Consider the following 19,641-nt stretch of genomic DNA (forward strand, 5'->3'; position numbering starts at 1 on the left):
CTTGTGTCCGCTGAGTCTGTATCTGGTCAATGTGCTTCTCAGTTTCTTATCTGACACTGTGTATTGAGTTTTAGGGCCTAGGTCTGGCAGTATTGTTGTAGAAGGTCCAAGTTCTGCTGTAAACCATGTTGAGTGGGAGACAGCAGAACCAGATCGTCTGCATACAGCAGGCATTTGATCTGTGAGTTGTGTAAGGTGAAGCCAGGGGCTGCGGATCACTCCAGACTACTTGCCAGTTCATTGATATAAATGTTAAATAATGAGCTTAAGCAGCAGCCCTGTCTCACTCCACGCTCCTGGGAAAGATGCCTTGTATGTTTGGTGCTGATTTTTATGCCACATTTACTTTCCGTGCACATTGATTTGAAAAGGTCATAGGTTTTACCTCCTATGCAACTTTCAGTAAGTTTGTAAAATAGTCCTTGGTGCCAAATTGAGTCAAAAGCTTTTTTAAAGTCAATAAAGCATGCATATATTTTACCTTTATCTTGGTTAACATGTTTTTCCATTAGAGTATGTAATGTGGTCAGATTTGCCAGTTTGACTTCTGCTTAGTACATTGTGTGTGGTGATGAAGTCTAATAGTCGAGCGTTTATTATGCTGCAGAATAACTTTCTCAGGTTGCTGCTCACAGATGCCTCTGTAGTTGTTAGGATCAAATTTATCTCTGTTTTTAAAGATGGGTGTTATCAAGCCTTGATTCCAGATGTCAGGGAAGTGACCTACATTTACAATCACATTGAATAGTTTTAGAATAGCTAATTGGAATTTACTTGTGTGTTTTATCATTTCATTTAATCTCCCATCAGGTCCAGATGCTTTTTTGAGTTGGAGGTTTTTGATTTTTTTTCTTTAAGTTCTTTATCAGTTATTGGGAAAATTTAATGGATTTTGGTTATCTTTGATTGCTAATTCTAGTTTCCCCAATTGGTTAATTGTTTGATTTTGTTTACAATTTGTGTCTGTTTGTACTTTATTAAACAATGTTTAGAAATAACTCTCCCATATTTCTACATTTTGAATGGCCAATTCTCCCTCTCTCTCTCTCTCTCTCTCACCACATCACGTCAAAGTGACTCGATTCTATTGCTTTTGATTCTCCGTCAAAGTCTGTGAAGTTAAATCCTTACAGAACTCAAATGGCTCTAGAAACAGCACCACACGTGCCTTTACGAATGTCTAAACAAAACAGCTATTTGTCTGAGTATCCAGTTATTGTCACTCTATTCTGCTTTGAAATAAAAAGAAATGGCTTGTGCTTTCATCATGTGCCAGTTTCCATGGGTCCTCATTTGCACACAGCATCTCTGTCATCCTCATAGACAGTCTGTGAGAGAGTGAGTGAGTGCTCAGGCCAAAATCCCCTGCTGCATTCAGTCTCTTTCCATGTGCAGAAAAGAACTATTAATGGAACCATGCCAGCAAATCATTTGAACAATACAACTCTTAGGAGCACATTTAAAAGATAAAAGATAGAGAGATAACTTCATTTTCATGTATCCACTTTCCTACTTTCACATATTTTCTCTTTATCAAGGTACACTCACTTCAGCCTAAAACAAAATATGACAGATTCATAATTCTATTTGTCTAGGTTGTCCATTTAATTTGTTTGTTTATTCATTCATTACATATTTCCTTTTTTTTTAAACGCCAAGTTTTGTTTTCCTTACTGTTCTAAAGTTTCTGTTTTCTTAATAAAATTAAATGTAACCACCTCCTGCAGTCATAAACAGAGCTTGAGCACCAACCTCTGGCCAGATAAGATACTGCAACATTTAATGCTATTACTCAACCTTTTTCACATTCAGTAGCCTAGACTGTAATCTGGCAGCTGACATTACACGTGACCGAAGCAAATTTCCTATTCGGTATTTAATATTCGGTAACATCATTGCATGTTACAGTATGTCTTGCAGAATTACATGCTATATCTTTTTTTTTTATGTCTTCTCCTTTCATAATTATTATGCATGCTATTTCATGACTCCATGTTAATTAAGAGACTATATTTGTCATATTATATTAATCATTGTAACGCCACACCACCATTAAAATTGCAGCCATTGCAATAAAAGGGCATTGATAATGGTGAAAAGCTTCTAAATTAGTTGAAAGCCATATGATGCTGTGAGGAAAACGCGCAAATTTCACAACCAACAACTTTGAAATCTGGAGAATTCATCTACTGAACTAATAAACTACTGTACTTCTGTGCTTCACAGCCTCGCTAACATTCATGCCAAAAAAAATTATATATCTTAAGAACAGCGCCTAAAATATGCACATTCCTTGTATATTGATATTTTATGTAAAAAAAACAACTTTTTTTAATATACATATTTTTTTTGCAGCAGTTCTTCAAGTCACATAAAAAGCTTTCGAAGCAGAAAGAATTAAATTAGAAATCGACGATCGCAAAAAATAACATAACTCTTACGAACAGAATGTAATTTAATCCGACAGGATACATTTCAAAATGCATAAACTGCAAAGTCTAAAGGAAAACAGAATGGTCTTATGGAGTTGCATATTTACTTCTATTTTTCCACAAGGTGGGGCATTTGAATGGGAGAGGAGAGCATCAGGTTGATTCATTTGTGTATTCAAGAAAGAAGAATGCAGTTCAAGTCAGATCTTGCACATAAGATATCCTCAAGGAAACACCTGTATGTTCAAGGCGTCACAGTCTATTACTCACCCTGACATCACCCATTTCAGAAGCTTGTTTTAACAGTTTGCTTTTTATACTTGAATTGAATTCTATCACTTCTCTTGTATATATGATGGAGAACAAAATTACCCCTTGGATGAATTTCAAAGAGCAATGAAGTCTTGTTTTAAACAATTTTGACCTTTTCTCATTCTTAATTTGACACCTTGCTCCAAATCTGATGACATCTCTTGGCCTTCAACTGAAAATTCTCAGTTATAGTTTTATGCAACACGTTGGATCTGTACAACAAACAGTAGCAGATAAAGATTAGGGGAACAGACTGTATTCAGTTCTTTCCTGTTCGGAGAGCCAGTCAACGTGTAACTTTCCATGACAGCAACTGAGTACAACTATGAGTGTGTCGCATATGTCTGACTGGCACCAGCTCTAAATCAGTGAATTCATCAGCTTTCCGCAATCACTGGTTCTGCTATCTACCGAGTGATGTTTGTACATGTCCACGTGTGTATGCAAGCATGTTCGAGCCTGTGGCTGGGCTTTAAAACATCATCATCTCAGCCTGTCAGACGAGTCCTACCAGTTTTAAAGAAAAAAGTGGAAGAGGCTCCATATCTCTGCCCCACCGCTGTCTTCTTAAGATAATTAGGTGGTGGCAGTGTGTGTCACACACTTCTGAACAGTAAGCCATTGTCTTAGGTCTGTTGTTTTTGCTGTGATGGATGTTGTCAGGCTTCCTGACATTAAACCAAGTCTATTTCTTCAGATATATATATATATATATATATATAGATATATATAAATATATATATATATATATATCTATATATATATATATATATATACACTGAATACATTCAGTTAATTAAAATAAAGGTCACAAGTAATTAATTATGAGCTAATTAAATAATTAAAGCTGACTTAGTAAATATTGCTAGTAGTATCAGTATTTACATGAACATATTCAACAATAATATTAATATTTAATATTAATATAAATAATATTTTAGAATCAAAAAATGCAACAACAGATGACAGATACTTTATACATGTGATGCACTTTAATTTTTCATAAAATATAAAAGTGTGCAAATATGTGCAAACACTATGGATAAATGAGTATTCAAAAGTATACAAAAAGGAAATAACAAGGCAGCTTTATCAACTAATTACAAAAAGTCAAGGTAAAACCTAAAAAAGGTGTTGGCATTGGATTACTGACTGGTTTGCTACAGAAGAGTTCATTTATACAAATGCATGGATTCTAAAAACAACATCACAGAATCACATCTAAAAGCCTCAGAGTTCAACAGAAGTTTAAAGACCTAGCAATTACAAGGCTGTCTGTTCCAGACAGTGAAGGGTAATGATGGCTATGCCCCCCTTGGCATAAAATAGGGCTTGGCGCAATGGTTTTACAGAGTGATGAAAAGATAAAGTGGTCTCAGGAATGAGCCAATGGTCTGAACATGAGGGTACATGGGATACAGCCCTCCCCCCTACACTGTCTACCCACACCTGTGATCCTCCTGAGGGCATGTTCCCATGGAATGAGCCAAATGGCTCTATAAATGCACATCTTTATTTGAGTGAACCACTTTAATTACATAACTGGCACCACAGTGTTGTCATTTCTGTTTAAATTATAGCTCTGAAGTGCAATATTAGGCTGATATAGGGTAAGCTTATTCTAATATGCTACAATAGAAATGTCTAAACAATTTTGGGGTTGCTTTCATTGCATCAATCACTCGGGTAACAAGAAGAAGCAAACGATGAAATCAAAGACATACATCAACAACAGCAAGGGATAAACATGGCATGGAAATGAAAGGAAGTTAAAGGTAGAACAAGATCCAGGCTCTATCTACAGTACAGATATATATATATATATATATATATATATATATATATATATATATATATATATATATACATACACATAAATGCCTTTCCAATTACAAAACAACTCCATTATTAAGGGGGAAAGCCAACAAGAGCCCAAACGCTGGAGAAAATGTCAATATTTCAATAACCGAGTAATTACAACATGTACATTAAGTCCCTCTTTTTCAGCATCTGTCAGTTTTTATAAAGTAGAAATAAAAAAAAAAGAGGGAGAAAGTGTCTATGAGCATATTGGCAAAGGTTTGTTCCTGGAGTCCATGAGTTCAAACCACAGTAGGACCCTCAACAAAGTGCCGATTCACCAGGGACCAGTGAGCTGTCAGTGTTTTTGTGGCTGGTGAGTTTCAGAACGACCACTTTCCTCTGGAGTTTTGTGGGGGTGAAAGGATTCGGACTCTCCGGCTCAGATTCCGAGGTGTAGTCGAACGTATGTTCTCCAGCGGGCTGCGGGGACAGCGGTGCAGCATCGGCACCACGTTTGAGCAGGACGCAGATGGCGTCTTTGTAGCCACCGCGTACAGCCAGGTGAAGCGGAGTGAATCCATTCCGGTCTTGGGTACTGGCGATGTCGGGGCAGCTCTGCAGAAGCTCTTTGAGGACCTCGCAGTGGCCGTTCTCAGCGGCCAGGTGACATGCCGTGCGAAGACCGTGGTTAACGCTCTCAGGGTCAGCACCCCCTCCCAGAAGCATTTTAACTGTTGGCAGATGGCCTTTCTGTGCGGCCAGGTGCAGGGCGGTGCAGCCGCTAGCGGTTTGGCTGTGAATATCGGCGCCGTGTTTCACAAGCAGCCTTGAAGTGCTGGTGTGGCCGGTTTCCGCAGCCACGTGAAGCGGACTGTGGAGGCCATCAGAGGTTAGATGCACGTTAGCGCCAAGCTCCACCAGGATCCGTGCCACCCGGTACTGGCCTCTTTGAGACGCCAGATGGAGCGGAGTGCGCCCGTCCGATGTCTGACCATCAATATCTGCACCGGCCTGCTTCACCAGGAGCTTCACTATTCCCAAATGGCCTTTCCAGGCAGCAAGGTGTAGCGCTGTCCAGTCATCTTTACCTTTCACATGGATGTCAGCTCCACGACTCAGCAAGACCCTCAACACATTCTCCTGTCCGTGGTGGCAGGCGATATGCGCCGGCGTCCGGCCCTGAGCGTCTATTTCGTTAATGGAAGCATTTCGGTCTAGGAGTAAGCGGGTCAGGGCTTCATCGCCGTTCTGCGCTGCAAAGTGTAGAGGTGTGTACTGGTCCTCATCCTTGGCGTTGACATTTGTCGTCTTGCGGCTCAGGAGAATGTCAGACACTCCCTTCAGCCGCTTTTCGGCAGCCAGGTGGAGGGGCGTGGCTCCGTGAATATTGGGCAAATTAGGGTTGCAGTTGCTAAGCAGCAGAAACTTTACTGCCTCCTCATTGGCCAGGCTCACTGCGAAGTGGAGCAGGTTGCTGCCGCCCTCCAAGAGCAAGTCAACATCTTGAGGCTGGAGGATCTTCATTAGCTTGGCGATGTCTTCAGTGCGAATGGCTTCACAAAGCTTCTTCCTCTGTAACTCACTGGATTCTAAGTTGTACACAAAGACAGTGAACAACAATAAAAATGAGTGAAAATTATTTTATGACACAGTGATTAGACTTTTACGATTTTCAGATTCAGCGAGTTACCCCTCGACATATCTCTACTGATCGATAATATTTGCGAAACCAAATCCAAAACCAGGTAACAAAACAAAAAACAAAACAACTCAAAACAAAACAAAACAGAAAACTAAATAATAAAAAACACTCAAACAAAATCAAAGCACAACAAAAAGACCAAAATGAATAAACCAAACAACAAAAAATATAAATAAAATAAGCAAAAAAACAAATAAAATCAAAACAAAAAGCAACAAAACAGAAAACAAATAACCTTATGCATACAACAACAAAACAAACAAAAAAATAGGTGGCAAGATGCTACTGTGGTTTCCTCTTACCATTTACAGCATTTTCTTTCTCAAAGGACAATGTAATCGAGCCTTGGGATGAGAAAGCCGAGTCCACAGAGGAGATGCCTGACAGTCTCTTGCTGGTGTTGTCTTTGCTCTCAAGGGACTCTTCTTTGACATTGCTAAAACTGCGAGACAAGCCGGAGTCAATCTGACACAGCAGCTCGGACAGGCTGTAGTCTTTCTCAGGTAACATGGCTGACTTCGGCCTCACTGGCATTTGGTTGTTTGTCTGTATGTGAAGTAGAACAGACTGTTTGTAAGAGAACATTCATCAACAATGACAATTAGCAACCACATTTCAATATTTTAGAAGCAATGGAGGGAGCCATATAAATGAATAAATCACTGACTGTAGATGCAAAGATTTAATTAACATATGTAACATTCAGACAGATGAAGGACAGTGTATTCTTCCTAAAATAAACTGTGTTATACGCTCTCACAGAAAATGACAAAAGGGTCCTGTTAAAGCAATGCAGTTTGGTGGCATTCTCTCCTACTGATGAAAGACTGTCATCTTGGTAAAACATTTACACTATGTACTTAGACTAAAACAAACAAATAGCAAAGAGTTGCCTAATAACAGATGGACAGGAAGTCTAAACCTCACTGGAGGTCAATCGAAATGAATCATATGAACATAACTTGTTGGAAAAAGCGTGATAACGGAACAAGATTAGTTAAGATTCATGCCTAGCGATGCATAGTGATATTACCTGTTCACTGGAGGCTGGGGCAGGGCAAGGGGAACAGTCTGGTTCTGAAGAAATAGAAGCTCTGGACTCATCATGAGGTTTGGTGCAGAGCTCCTCAGCTTCTGATGTGATCTCTGTGGGAGCAAGTGATCAATGTTTTCAATGTTTTTTTTTTAAGGAAACTGGTATTTATAGAAATAGTTCCTGAAATGCACTGAAGAACAGTAAAGGCTAATTGTGTCTTTATTGTTCTGGTTGCCTGGGATCTGCTGTCATATCACTGTTGCAATGCAACTCTGGTTCTTGTGACTCAGCACATACATTAGTGGTTTGATCGAAGGGAGAGACACTTACCTTGAAAACTGGGTCGGGCTTCAGGGGAATGTGCCCAGCATTTCTGCATAAGGTACAGGAACCCTGAGCAGGCCTGGGGACGACTGCGGGGAATGAGGCTGAGATCTGGACGAACGCCCTTCACTACCTTAACCATTATGTGCAGGATGTTATTCTCTCCTGTGAAACCGACAGAGCAAATAAATAACATTAGTTTATTTGCCACGCAACAAAAAACTAAACTGAGTTTCCAAATTAAACAGACTGAAACACACAAAGTCATATTTTACCACCAAAATCTATAAAAAAAATCTTACAAAAAAAAAAAAAAAAAATGTTTTCGTAAAACAATTTTGTAGTGCATTTCCCTTAAATCAACAGACCTGAATTTTTTTCTTCTTTTATTATTATTTTTTTATTTTTATATTATGCTTTTTAGGTAAAATTATCACAAATTAAGCAAAATACAACAAATCTACAGTACAGTGATGTGTAAGTACTGCAATTTAAATGAAATGTAAATAATATACTGATATTTTTATAACATTATATTAAACTATACTAGTGAACATGGAGAGTAACTTAACTGAAAATATTTTTTATTTTCTTTATAAAACATTTTTGGGAGAGTTATACGACATTGAAGAAAAAAAAAAATCAACAAGATCCTGAAAATATAATTTACATTAAACCAGAAAAAAAACTCCAGATAATTTCATATCCTGTGATTTCATTGTAAATCAGGATATTATTTACGTTCCTTTTGGAAGGTTTGTTTGGTAGCCGATTGATTCCATTCACTGATTCCAACCATAACCAGAATTGTCTTGACAATAAAAATAGTTTTTCCATTCTTTCACACTGAATTCTTGTAACTGCTGGTTACTTGGAAAAAAAAAAGATTTACCTGGAAATCACAACCAGATAACCACAGAGACACTCCTTCAGTAAGATTGAAATGAATGCCAAAAAAAAAAAAATTTTACGGGATCTGATGCCACCCATAGTGAAGATAAACAAAAATAAGAGTTTCCAGAAACACTTTACAGAGTCAGTTTTGACTTCTTGTCTTACCTTGATATGGCTTTTTCTGAGCGAGGATTCCCCAGATAACAATGGAAAAACTGAAACAACACATATGCGTTAGACATATGTTCAGACAACCCATATTTCAATTTGATCGTAGTTACAATTTACACATTGACAGCAATCCAAAATGCCTGACCTGTACACATCGTGTTTAGTGTCAGAGATTCTGTCTTTTTCAATGATCCTTTCTGGAGGAAGGTAGGCGATGGTGCCACAAAACCCGTCACGGCTAATATCGTCGTTCCTAGCAAAGCCATTCCACCTCGCCAGACCGAAGTCAGAAATCTAAAATGAAAAACACAAAGTATTAGCAAAGGTTCATTCTTCATATTTTAATGTTATCACTTCTTAAAATCATGTTAGGATTTATGCAAGCATTATTTACAGTGATTTTTCCAGAAAATCATGTTCAATGTCGCCTACAGTTAGGCGGGGAAGCCCTGATTTTACTGTAAATGTGTGCACGCATATGTAGGCGTGTGTGTGCCAGCCCTTCATTAACACTGCCTTGCTTTAGCTTGCTCAGACTGGTCCGGATGCGTGTTTACATCCAGCCTTTTCAATCCGACACGACGATTCCCACCCATCCCTCGTGACACCTGCTTACTCATCTATGGGAAGGCTGGATATAAATGGGATAAAGCATGGGAAAGCTTTTCAACCCTCAGGGAATTTTCTGGAAAGGTATGTGGAGACTGTAAAAAGAAAATGAAAGGTGTGCCCTTCCCCCCATTCCTTTGGAAATCCGTACGAATTTTCATGATCTGACACGGTCGTCAACACACGAGATCAGGATTCAAATCCATCACGCTGACGGGATGTTTTTCTGAACGTGAAACACATAATCTAGACAAATGTAGCTGTTTGTTTTCTTTTAATTTGATCCAAACATCATAATTTTTCCCTTATGGCATTTAGAAATACTTAAAACAGTTTAAAATAAATGCTAGGGATTCACTAATTAAATTTTACTAATAAATAAAATTTAAAACTGAAATTAAACATTTTAAATTGGAACCATTGGGTTTCAAAATTATTTGTTTACCTGCAGTGAACCAGGATCAAGCGAATGTGTTTTTTTTTAATTAATTAAATTAATTAATTATTAATTTATAATCTCTTTATCAAAGGGTTTCAGCTTAACTCCTAATAAATAAATAAATTAATAAATCCATCCAAACAAACAAATAAATTAATTTTAAAAAGCAATTCATTTAATGAATTAAAGAACACACAAAAAAAATGTTTTTAGGGATTTTTTTTTTTTTAAATATACCATTAAGTCATTTTTCTTTTTTTTATGTGTTCCACAGAAAAAAGAAAATTTAGAACAACATGAGGGTTTGTTTTGTAGATAACGGACATGTAAAGGTGCAAAAAAACTTGTAGGTGTTTTGTTATTGCGTGATCAAAGCAGGGCAGTTTACTCAGGTAGTGATGAATCATTTGTGTTGAAGCTTTAATGCAGTAAATCATCTGAGATTGATTCCTTGGAAATTCTTAACTGTGAGTAATAAGGTCACCACCTTTTTAATAGAACAGCAAAGGAGTCGAGGCCTCATCATGACCAGACGTGGCTCGCTCTGGCTCACCTTGATGTGGTAGTGTGCGTCCAGCAGGATGTTGGCAGGTTTGAGGTCGAGATGAAGGAGGGGCGGGTTCATGCAGTGCAGGAAGTTCATCCCCACCGACGTCTCGTGGATGATACGGAAACGCAGCTCCCAGGGCAGTGGCTCCGAGGCCAGCAGGGTTTCCAAAGAGCCCGTCTCCATGTATTCCATCACCAGTCCCTGCGGATCGCTGCAGATGCCGTATACAGGGAGGATGTAGCGGAACTTAGCCGCCTCCATCTTTTTGGCCTCCTCTAAAAGTTCGGCACGCTCCCTAAACAAAAAAGTTATCTAATCAGTTATAATATCACAGCTGTCGTGGATTGCAAATCCCATTTATTTTGTAAGGAATGTGATAACATGGGAGGGATCCAGCTGGATTTCAGCTGGATAGCTAGCAACACACCCCATCAATTAAAAAGAGCAACAAATCACAGAAAGACGCTTCTACACAAACAAGGGAAGGTACTAAAACCCGTTGGACCTGAGCACACACTGACTCATTCATATTGTCCGGAAGCATTTTCTGAGCAATAACACAATGTTTTTTAGCTTTGGGCTAAATTTCCTTTATGAAATATAGTAGGGGCATCTGAAGCAGCGTTCACGCACTCACAAACAGGTTTATGAGTTTTTCATAATGCTGTTTACAGTATATTTATCTGACTTAATCTTTTTAATTACATTCCAGTCTTTAAACACTGATAGGCATGGGATTGTATGAATGGCTCTTTTGTAGTTTGTTCTTACACAAACCCTTTTAATAGTAACTAATCAGACAGATGTCAGTCGTGGAGGTCACATTTTTTAAAATAAACTTACCAAGTTTACGATCTGTTTGCTTAGTTAACAGCACCAAGAAAAGGCCAAAAGATCTCTCAAGCATGTCACTCAAGAAATCAAGCAGAAATATAAAAAAATTGGCAATATCAAAAAGTCTGCGTTATTAGTCAAATGATTTTTATTAATCATGTGGTGGCAAAACTTAAGCCAAAGTGGCCACACTGTTCTCCAACTATTTTAGCATGCTCTAAATAAATGATATTTTCAAGAATATAAATAAAATGCATTTTAATATACTTTATATTATTTACTGAAAGAAAACTAGTTTTAATAAAGCTGAGGGAAAGCATAACTCCTGATAAATAATGCACATGTAAATTATATATATATATTAAATTATAAATTAAGTTTTTGTATACTTACTCTTCACATAGAAGATCAATTCAAAATACACAGGGAATGCAAAACTTCTAATAAATTATGATAAAAAATTCAAATGTTTTTAAAAATAATTCATAAAAATCTATGAATAATTAATTAATTTCCTTTTCATAATGTTGATATTTTCTCCTAAAATAAAACCAGTTTTAAGAAGGTTGAGGAAAAGCATAACTCCAAGAAAATAAAATAAAATAAACATTAAATGAGTTAATAATAACATATAACATTAAATGAGTAAATAATAACATTAATACACTTAATTATCAAACAGAAAATCAACTGAAAAATGCTTATAGTGTTGATATTTTCTACTTAAGATTAACTCTAAACAACAACAACAACAAAAAAAAGAGTAAATAATACAATTTTAATACACACGGTGTTTATATAAATCAGTTTTAAGCAGGCTGAGGGGAAAGCATAATTCCTAATAGTGTGGTAAGAAACAGTGCAGTAATTTCCACAAGGATGGACACGTGGGAGGCAAGCAGAGGGAAGATTTACAGGGAGTTCGGAGGTAAATGTTTAAAACTACCCATTCTACTACCCCACACTGATCTGTTCTGCCACCCCTTTGAGCTCAACAAAAGCTGTTCTTTTCTATAAAAAAAGGACTGATCCAGTTCGACCGGTTCGGCAACTCTGCAAAAAAAAGCAGAGGCCTGATGGAGCGCAGGAAGACAAAGCCTGCTTTTAAGTCTGCGTCCTGTTTAGATGGGGGAGGCAAATTCGATTTCTTGTACCTTCAGATCTTAGCTGCTGATAACCTCCCGTGGTGGTGAGGGCCACATGGAACAACATTCACTGGATTTCTATCAGATTCTTTTCTTTTTTCCTCCTCAAGCTTGGTGACGTAAAGTGACATCTGCATGAAGAGTTCAAAAGCAAGTTTTGCAGGAGGACGTGCTAGATTACAGCTGTCTGTCACACTTGATGTGACCCTGATAACCTTGCCTGATCAAATCTTTCAGCACTAATGACCTGTTGACATATCCCTTTGTCAGAACAAGTCCAATTACATATCAAAGTGCTAATATCTATAGTGCCTATTCTACATTACAGGGCCAGAAAAGACACACATAATACAATTAACCTGGAAAAAATAATACATGCACTTGTATTCATTCTTATCCAAAGCCACGGAAACATTTACGGTCAAAGAAAATCAGATATCACATTAGATTATATATCATGTCATACTAGAGTGCAATTCCTAATGTTTAAACTAAAGCAGTTATGTGTGCTTATTACTAAGCTGACTATTGACTAAGACCAAAGCATCGTCAACAACTCTGGAACATAATAAGTCATTTTAAATCAATTTAACAGACTTTCAATATTAAGTGGAATGAGGAAGAATGGAAAAAGTAACATACGGTTATGATTAAAATATGTGGGTGAATTTATATACGTATATACATACACACTCTACCATTCAAAAGTGTGTCGTCAGTTAGATTATTTTATTCTATATATTAAATAATAATAATAATAAATGAATCCTGAGATGGTTTCCACATAATTATTAAGCAGCACAACTGTTTTCAACAATGTTAATAATAATAAATGTTTCTTGAGCACATTTCTGAAGGATCATGTGACACTGAAGGCTGGGGTAATGACTGCATCACAGAAATAAATTACATTTAAAATAGATTAAAATGAAAAACATGAACAATATTAATGTTTTTACTGTATTTTCACTAAATAAATGCAGCCTTAAGGAGAATAAGAGACCGAATGGTATAAAAGAGTATCAACGATTTTTTATAGACGGTTTAATTTTTAAATCACAGTATCATTAAGTGGCCCCATTTGCCATAATTCATTGCAAATAAATAAATAAATAAATAACATTTCATCATAATAAAAAATATCTGAAATATTCTACATGTATATCACCCTATAGAACTATAACCAGTAGTAAAATGTTCCGCGTGTGACTGCAACATCTGTGTGCACGCCAAAGTTCTGGTTATTTCTGTGTAAGGAGGGTTACTGGGAAACAGGCTCATGTACAGTCACTCATTATCATGCCAGGACAGAGTTAAAATGCTTTAGTGTAAACGTAAGTCTTTATGTTGAGCCATATTCAAGTCTTAATGTGTTTTTGTGTGTGTATTCAGTGAGGTGGGGGTCATAATCATAGCTTGAGGCAGTATATTATTGCTGTTTCCTGACAACATGTTGAGGGGCAGCGTCTTTTTGCGTACAAGCATAACTTATGATAATGTAAACAAAATAGAGACTTAGTCCCATGAACATTAGCATACACTCACCTAAAATACATGCACATGGACATAAACAGTTATACTGTATATTAGTTTTGATTTAAAATAAATCATGGATTTTAAAATAAATCATGAATAAACAAACCAGTGGATATCAATGTCATAACTTATCTTAAAGCATATTCTCAAGACGACAGTATGACATATTCTCAAATTAGGGATTTCATGTCACAAAAACACAATTCTCTTGCCATTCAGGCGACTGTGGGTGACAAACACACACACTTACCCGAAACTTTAAACACACTTCCAAGAAGCCTGAAAAGGTAAAATACTCCCAAAACTAACTTACTTGTCATCTGAATGAAGGCTAGGAGGGCACTTGATCGCCAACCATGTTTTCCACTGCATATGTCGTACTTTGTACACCTGTCCGAAGCCGCCGGAGCCAATCTTCTCCCAACTCCCAAACTCTGAAGCTTCAAAAGTTTTCAGAAGTCCCATAATCCCTGGGGAATTTTCTGGGACGTCCATTTTTTAAAGTTGTTTAATAAGATCCTGTGCAATCTGGATTCTCGTTTTCACATAAAAATGTTTTCCGTCAAAGACAAACAGGTTGTGAACGGTTCCTTGTTTTTTTCCCCCCTGTCTGTACAGACAGCTTCAGTCTGGCCCTACCCCTCTGTTCAGGTGAGGGGTGGGAGGGGCCTAATGACATCATTTCCTGAGCCTGGAACACAAGGTGACATAGAGTCAATTGGCCAATCTAGTCCTATGACACACATGTACCCGTTTATAAGCTAAAGGACATTGGTGACACCCCTAAAGCACTGTTTGTCCACTGTTTCAACTTCTCTGCATCTAATATAGTGCCAGAAGTTACAAACTTCTCAACTTTCTGCTCATGAAGCCTGGGAACTGTATTTGACACGGTTATCCAAGCTTAAGGAATGCTGGGTTATCACCCAACACCTTTATAACCTGAGATCACAAGAATGTTAAAATAGTCTCTTAACCCCCCTGGAGAAATACACAAGTTCTCTAGGATTACTCAACAATGTCCTAGTTATGTGATACAGCTAAAAGGAAAAAAGGTTCAAGCATGCGTGAACTCAATTTACGTTAATCTACACATAATAGTTTAGCCGTAGCTTCAGGGTAACATAAACTCATTTTACATGGACTTCACATTTCACTGCTGGACTCACATTTCACTGATGGTTATATCTAAATTATATATAAAGGGCTATTACTACTACTACTACTACTACTATATGCTCTATATAATAGTGTATGTGTTGAAAAAAAAATTGAATCTAGAATCTTGAACCTGTTTGAATTTGCATCGACCAGACCTTCAAAATCACCTTGAACTACAATGTTCCCATGCAGTGTCCACATAAAAGTGAGTCACATCATGTACTTTTCAGATCTATTATAACCATGTAGGTGGTATTTCTGTGATGGGAATATATTTGTAATATTTGTGACCCTGGAGCACAAAACCAGTCATAAATCGCTGGGGTATAATTTTAGCAATAATCAAAAAAAATTGTAAGGGTCAAATTATCGATTTTTCTTTTATGCCAAAATTCATTAGGACATTAAGGTAAGATCATGTTCCATAAAGAAATTTAGATTTATATATCAAAAATGTATATATCAAAACTTAATTTTTGATTAGTATTATGTATTGCTAAGAATTCATTTGGACAACTTTAAAGGCGATTTTCTCAGTATTTTGATTACTTTTACAACCTTGGATTCCAGATTTACAATAGTTGTATCTCGGTCAAAAATGATCCTAATAAACCATACATCAATGGAAAGCTTATTTATTCAACTTTCAGATGCTGTATAAATCTCAATTTAAAAAAAAAACTGACACTTAAGACTGGTTTTGTTCTCCAGGGACACATTTGACTTATAAAGTCTGCTGTATCATATTTGATTCATGCATTTGTAAGGCCTCTAAATTATCAACATGATCAAAACTTTGCTGAAAAACCTACTATTAACCTACTACATGCTTTCTGTCATCTGATTGATGGTCCATACTTTTTAGTAAGTAAAATTATTTTTAGTATATAATTCTACATATATCCACCTTCTTTTTGATGTGAGATCATTAATGATTTTTATAAAGGAATATTTTTATATTGTTAGTAATAATTCAAAATAAACATTTAGGAGACTAAACCAACCTCCTTGTATTGGCCTATCCATTCATAATTTTTTAGAAAAACCTTGATGATCGGGATGGGTTTTTGTGCATCTGGAATGGATGCATAAGAGAGGGTCAGGTTTGTAATTAGTAATTTGAATGTGTTTAGGTGGAGATGTAAAATTCTAAATAAAACAAATAGGAAAACCTACATGGTTCAGATTGGAGACAGGTTCTAGAATATCATATCTTTATATCTTACTAATCACATTTATGAATCACATTAGATTCACTCTTTGATTTTACAAATAACAATTAGTTTTAAAAAAGTGTATTTGGCTCACCCTAGTGGACATTTATTAGTACTACTGTTATCGTAAGACGTTCCATAATGAGAAAAAACGTTGCGAAAACTAACCAGGCATAGATGAAAAACGTGGGTAGTGCATTTATTCCATAATAGTTTGAGAAATTGACTTGTTATGGGTATTAAAGTTAGTTCTATGCACGTGATTGAAGTTGTTTGAAGTGACAATTTATATCATGGCACTTTACATGAAAGCAGCAGAAATTGCAAAGTGGAGCTGAAAAAAAGGTGCAGTGAAAACTGGTTTATGAGAGGAAATTTCAAGTGCCGATATATTTGTACCTCAGTATTCTAAAAATAAATCACATACGATGTAACTGTTGTTTACATAGCAAATATGGCGTAATTTAACAAAATTCCATATTAAGCTGCGTACAGTAAAATACAGGTATAAAATACAGTAGTTTTACAAGTGATATGTACCTCGTTTACTTCACACCTGTCTGTGAAACACTTAGGTTCGATTAAACTGTTGTGACCAGGTGGAAATGACGTCACGTTTACGATAAACTTCTCGTTCATTTCGCCCTTAAGAAAACATTGTTTTTGTTTGTTCATCAGAATATCAAGCAGCTCTTTGCGCTTGTGTGTGAGACATAGAAATACTCATCAGTTCTGAAGCAGATCATCGTCAGCACAAAACTTTGGATTCATTTGGCTAAGGTAGACAGCTGGGATGTTATCCTCACCTGTTTCCGGTGCGTCTTAGATGTGTCTCTGTGTGTAACCAAAGTCCCAGGTGCTGGGGAATGACCTGCTCATCGGTCACGGGGTGAAATGTGGAGGCGCCTGGAAGACGATGATGTTGAAGCATCGCTCCAGACTTCAAGCTGCTCTGGCAAGAATCAAAGTCAAGAGAAATGTCACTCGAAATCAAATCCTGCTGCACTAATGTAAACATCAACTATTTGTATATAACATATAATGTAGTGGTTTTAAAGGAACACTCCACCGTTTTTTGAAATAGGGCTTATTCACATTATTTCCTACATTTAGATAGGTGGGCAAATGCATTTTTGTGTCAGTGCATGCATTGTTTTAGTTTGACTGGGTCGGCGTTAGCTTAGCTTAGCACAATGAATGGAATCCTTTGTTGCCAGCTAGCATGGCCTGAGTAAAAGTGATCAAAAAAAAACCCAAAAAAACCACCTAATTACTTCTTGTGGCCTGCGTATTCACAATGAGTACAAATAGCGATCCAGATTAACACTAGGCGATTTCCTAGGCAGATATTGACTTGGGACTATATTATGGGGAAGCACAGGCGAAGCACTGCTGCTTAGGCGAAGCACTGCTACTTCGGCGCAGAGATATCATATATATATATATATATATATATATATATATATATATATATATATATATATATATATACACACACACACACACACACACACACACACACACACTGCCTTTCAAAAATTTGGGATCGGTTAGATTTGTAATGTCTTTTTTTAATTAATGCTTTTCGTTTAAAGCTTTTATTCATCAAATAATCCCGAAAAAAGTATCACACTTTCTAAAAAACACTAAGCAGCACAACTGTTTCCAACATTGGTATAAATCAGCATATAAAAGTGATTTCTGAAGGATTGTGTGACACTGAAGTCTGGAGTAATGATGCTGAAAATTAAATTTGCATCACAGGAATAAATTACATTTAAAATTATATTAAAATAGAAAACCGTTATATTTAATGGTAATAATTTTTAACAACATTATTGGTATTTTGTCTATATTTTTGGTCAAATAAATGCAGCCTTGATTTGCAGAATAGACTTCTTTAAAACAATAAAAGTCTTACTGATCTAAAACCTTTGAACAGCACTGTTTATATTAAGACCGTTGTATATTCTGCTACTGGTAGATTCTGGAAAGGTTCATTTTTATGTTCTATCTCTTCAGATGATGCAATTCCACTCTATGTGTGGGTGAACACTCTGAAAACAACTCTTGATGATGTCATCGACAACATCATCAATGACATCATTCCCAAAATATTTTTTTATCAAGGAATAGCAAGTTGGTAAGATGTCCTCTGCATGTCACAAGACATTTTGAGTAACTTCTTCAGTGAATAGCTTTAGAATGACATGAAGGAAAGGAAATGATGACTGAATGTTGCCTGAACTATTTCTTTAACAGTGCACTAAAAGTGATTTATTTTTTATTTTTAACAATTTCCCATTTCTTCGTCTCTGACTTCCGAATCTCCATTTTCTGCCTGGGAGGGCATTTATTTCTGTGTGATTTTTAACTCCAAGATCTTCTGGTTTTCAGTGCAATAACAGACTTTCACAATCACTTCCTTTATAAAGCAGGACACATTATATTGCAGGAAATTATAGAACATTATACTAGACCTACCTACAGTTTGCAAAACATGACATGAGTCGAACCTCATTTTATCTTGCTCCATTGATCTTGATGCCAAACGTCTGTCCACTATGAGCACTCTTCTCCTTGGCCGGGGGTCACATGTCATCAGCTGGCCAATCAGGATTTTCTGAAAGTAGATCCACAGAGCTCAGAGTCCAAGGAAGTCCAGCATATTCTTCCGGACCCCTCCTGCAGTGGATCAGGCAGTTGCTGTGTATAAAGGAATCATTGTCTGTCTCAGGGGTGGTTTGTCTGGGGGATGAGGTCTCAGAGCCGCAGGATGACGGGCGTCTGCAGGTGCTGGCTACATTTCAACTGCACTGTCTCAACCACACACTGCAGTTCCCTCAGGTACAGGACTAGTCCATTTTCTTCCAAACCTGCCTGAGAGGCGTCATGAGCCTTTCATCCAGTGCCTTCATGCCAGCACAGCAAAAACACGCACTCATGGGTTCTTTGTGGCCATGCTGGAGAGATGAATGAATACACTATTGTTCAAACAATTGGGGTAATTTTTAAAAAAATTTAAGTTACTATTAAAATTACTTTAGTCTATAGTGTCACATGGTCCTTTAGAAATCATTCTAAAATTATTTGCTGCTCAAGAAACATTTATGATTCTGATAGTGTTGAAAACAGTTGTGCTTAAAATCTTACTGAACCTTATATATAATATATATTATTTAAATTACATTTTTTTCACATTATGTAAGAATTTCTGAATTGTCCTGAAAATGTTACAATTAATATATTGTCCTAAATATTTTAATACCAAAATGTATTTTTTTGATTATAGGTTAAATGTTGTTATTTTGGTTATTTTAACTGGTTTTGTTATTGTCACAGCAGAACGTTGCAGTCTAGCGGTGAGGAAAAGCAGGACATGCATCAATCTGGTCCCATCTGATGAGGCACAAGAAAACACAGAGACTGCAATCGATCAACAGACAAATCCAAGCTCAAAGAAAAGGAAGAGAAACAGA

The 19,641-nt window shown here is 36.7% G+C and overlaps 1 protein-coding gene and 1 pseudogene across 1 annotated transcript; one reads left to right on the forward strand and one right to left on the reverse strand.

Annotated features, from left to right (window-relative positions):
• Nucleotides 1-4,596: 4,596 nt before the first annotated feature.
• Nucleotides 4,597-16,720, reverse strand: LOC113054463 (receptor-interacting serine/threonine-protein kinase 4-like). Its single transcript, XM_026220042.1, has 9 exons — nucleotides 16,703-16,720; nucleotides 14,101-14,478; nucleotides 10,276-10,567; nucleotides 8,820-8,968; nucleotides 8,669-8,718; nucleotides 7,616-7,774; nucleotides 7,283-7,395; nucleotides 6,552-6,795; nucleotides 4,597-6,136 (listed from the first exon to the last, which is right to left on the reverse strand). Exons 2-9 carry the CDS (start codon nucleotides 14,280-14,282, stop codon nucleotides 4,866-4,868), a joined length of 2,460 nt encoding a protein of 819 aa, XP_026075827.1. The 5' UTR covers nucleotides 14,283-14,478; nucleotides 16,703-16,720; the 3' UTR covers nucleotides 4,597-4,865.
• A 253-nt stretch (nucleotides 16,721-16,973) lies between these two features.
• LOC113054464 (probable 28S rRNA (cytosine-C(5))-methyltransferase) lies at nucleotides 16,974-19,157 on the forward strand (annotated as a pseudogene).
• The last annotated feature ends 484 nt before the right edge of the window (nucleotides 19,158-19,641 follow it).

Source organism: Carassius auratus, chromosome 35 (genome assembly GCF_003368295.1).
Source record: "Carassius auratus strain Wakin chromosome 35, ASM336829v1, whole genome shotgun sequence".
Lineage (NCBI taxonomy): Eukaryota > Metazoa > Chordata > Actinopteri > Cypriniformes > Cyprinidae > Carassius > Carassius auratus.

Excerpts from the sequence above, each read along its gene's own strand:
- LOC113054463 (XM_026220042.1), bottom strand. The coding sequence starts at position 14,282 with ATGGACGTCCCAGAAAATTCCCCAGGGATTATGGGACTTCTGAAAACT. Across the intron at positions 7,775-8,668 it reads TCAGAAAAAGCCATATCAAG|GAGAGAATAACATCCTGCAC; the intron begins GTAAGACAAGAA and ends TCGGTTTCACAG. Across the intron at positions 6,137-6,551 it reads GAAAGAAAATGCTGTAAATG|AATCCAGTGAGTTACAGAGG; the intron begins GTAAGAGGAAAC and ends TGTACAACTTAG.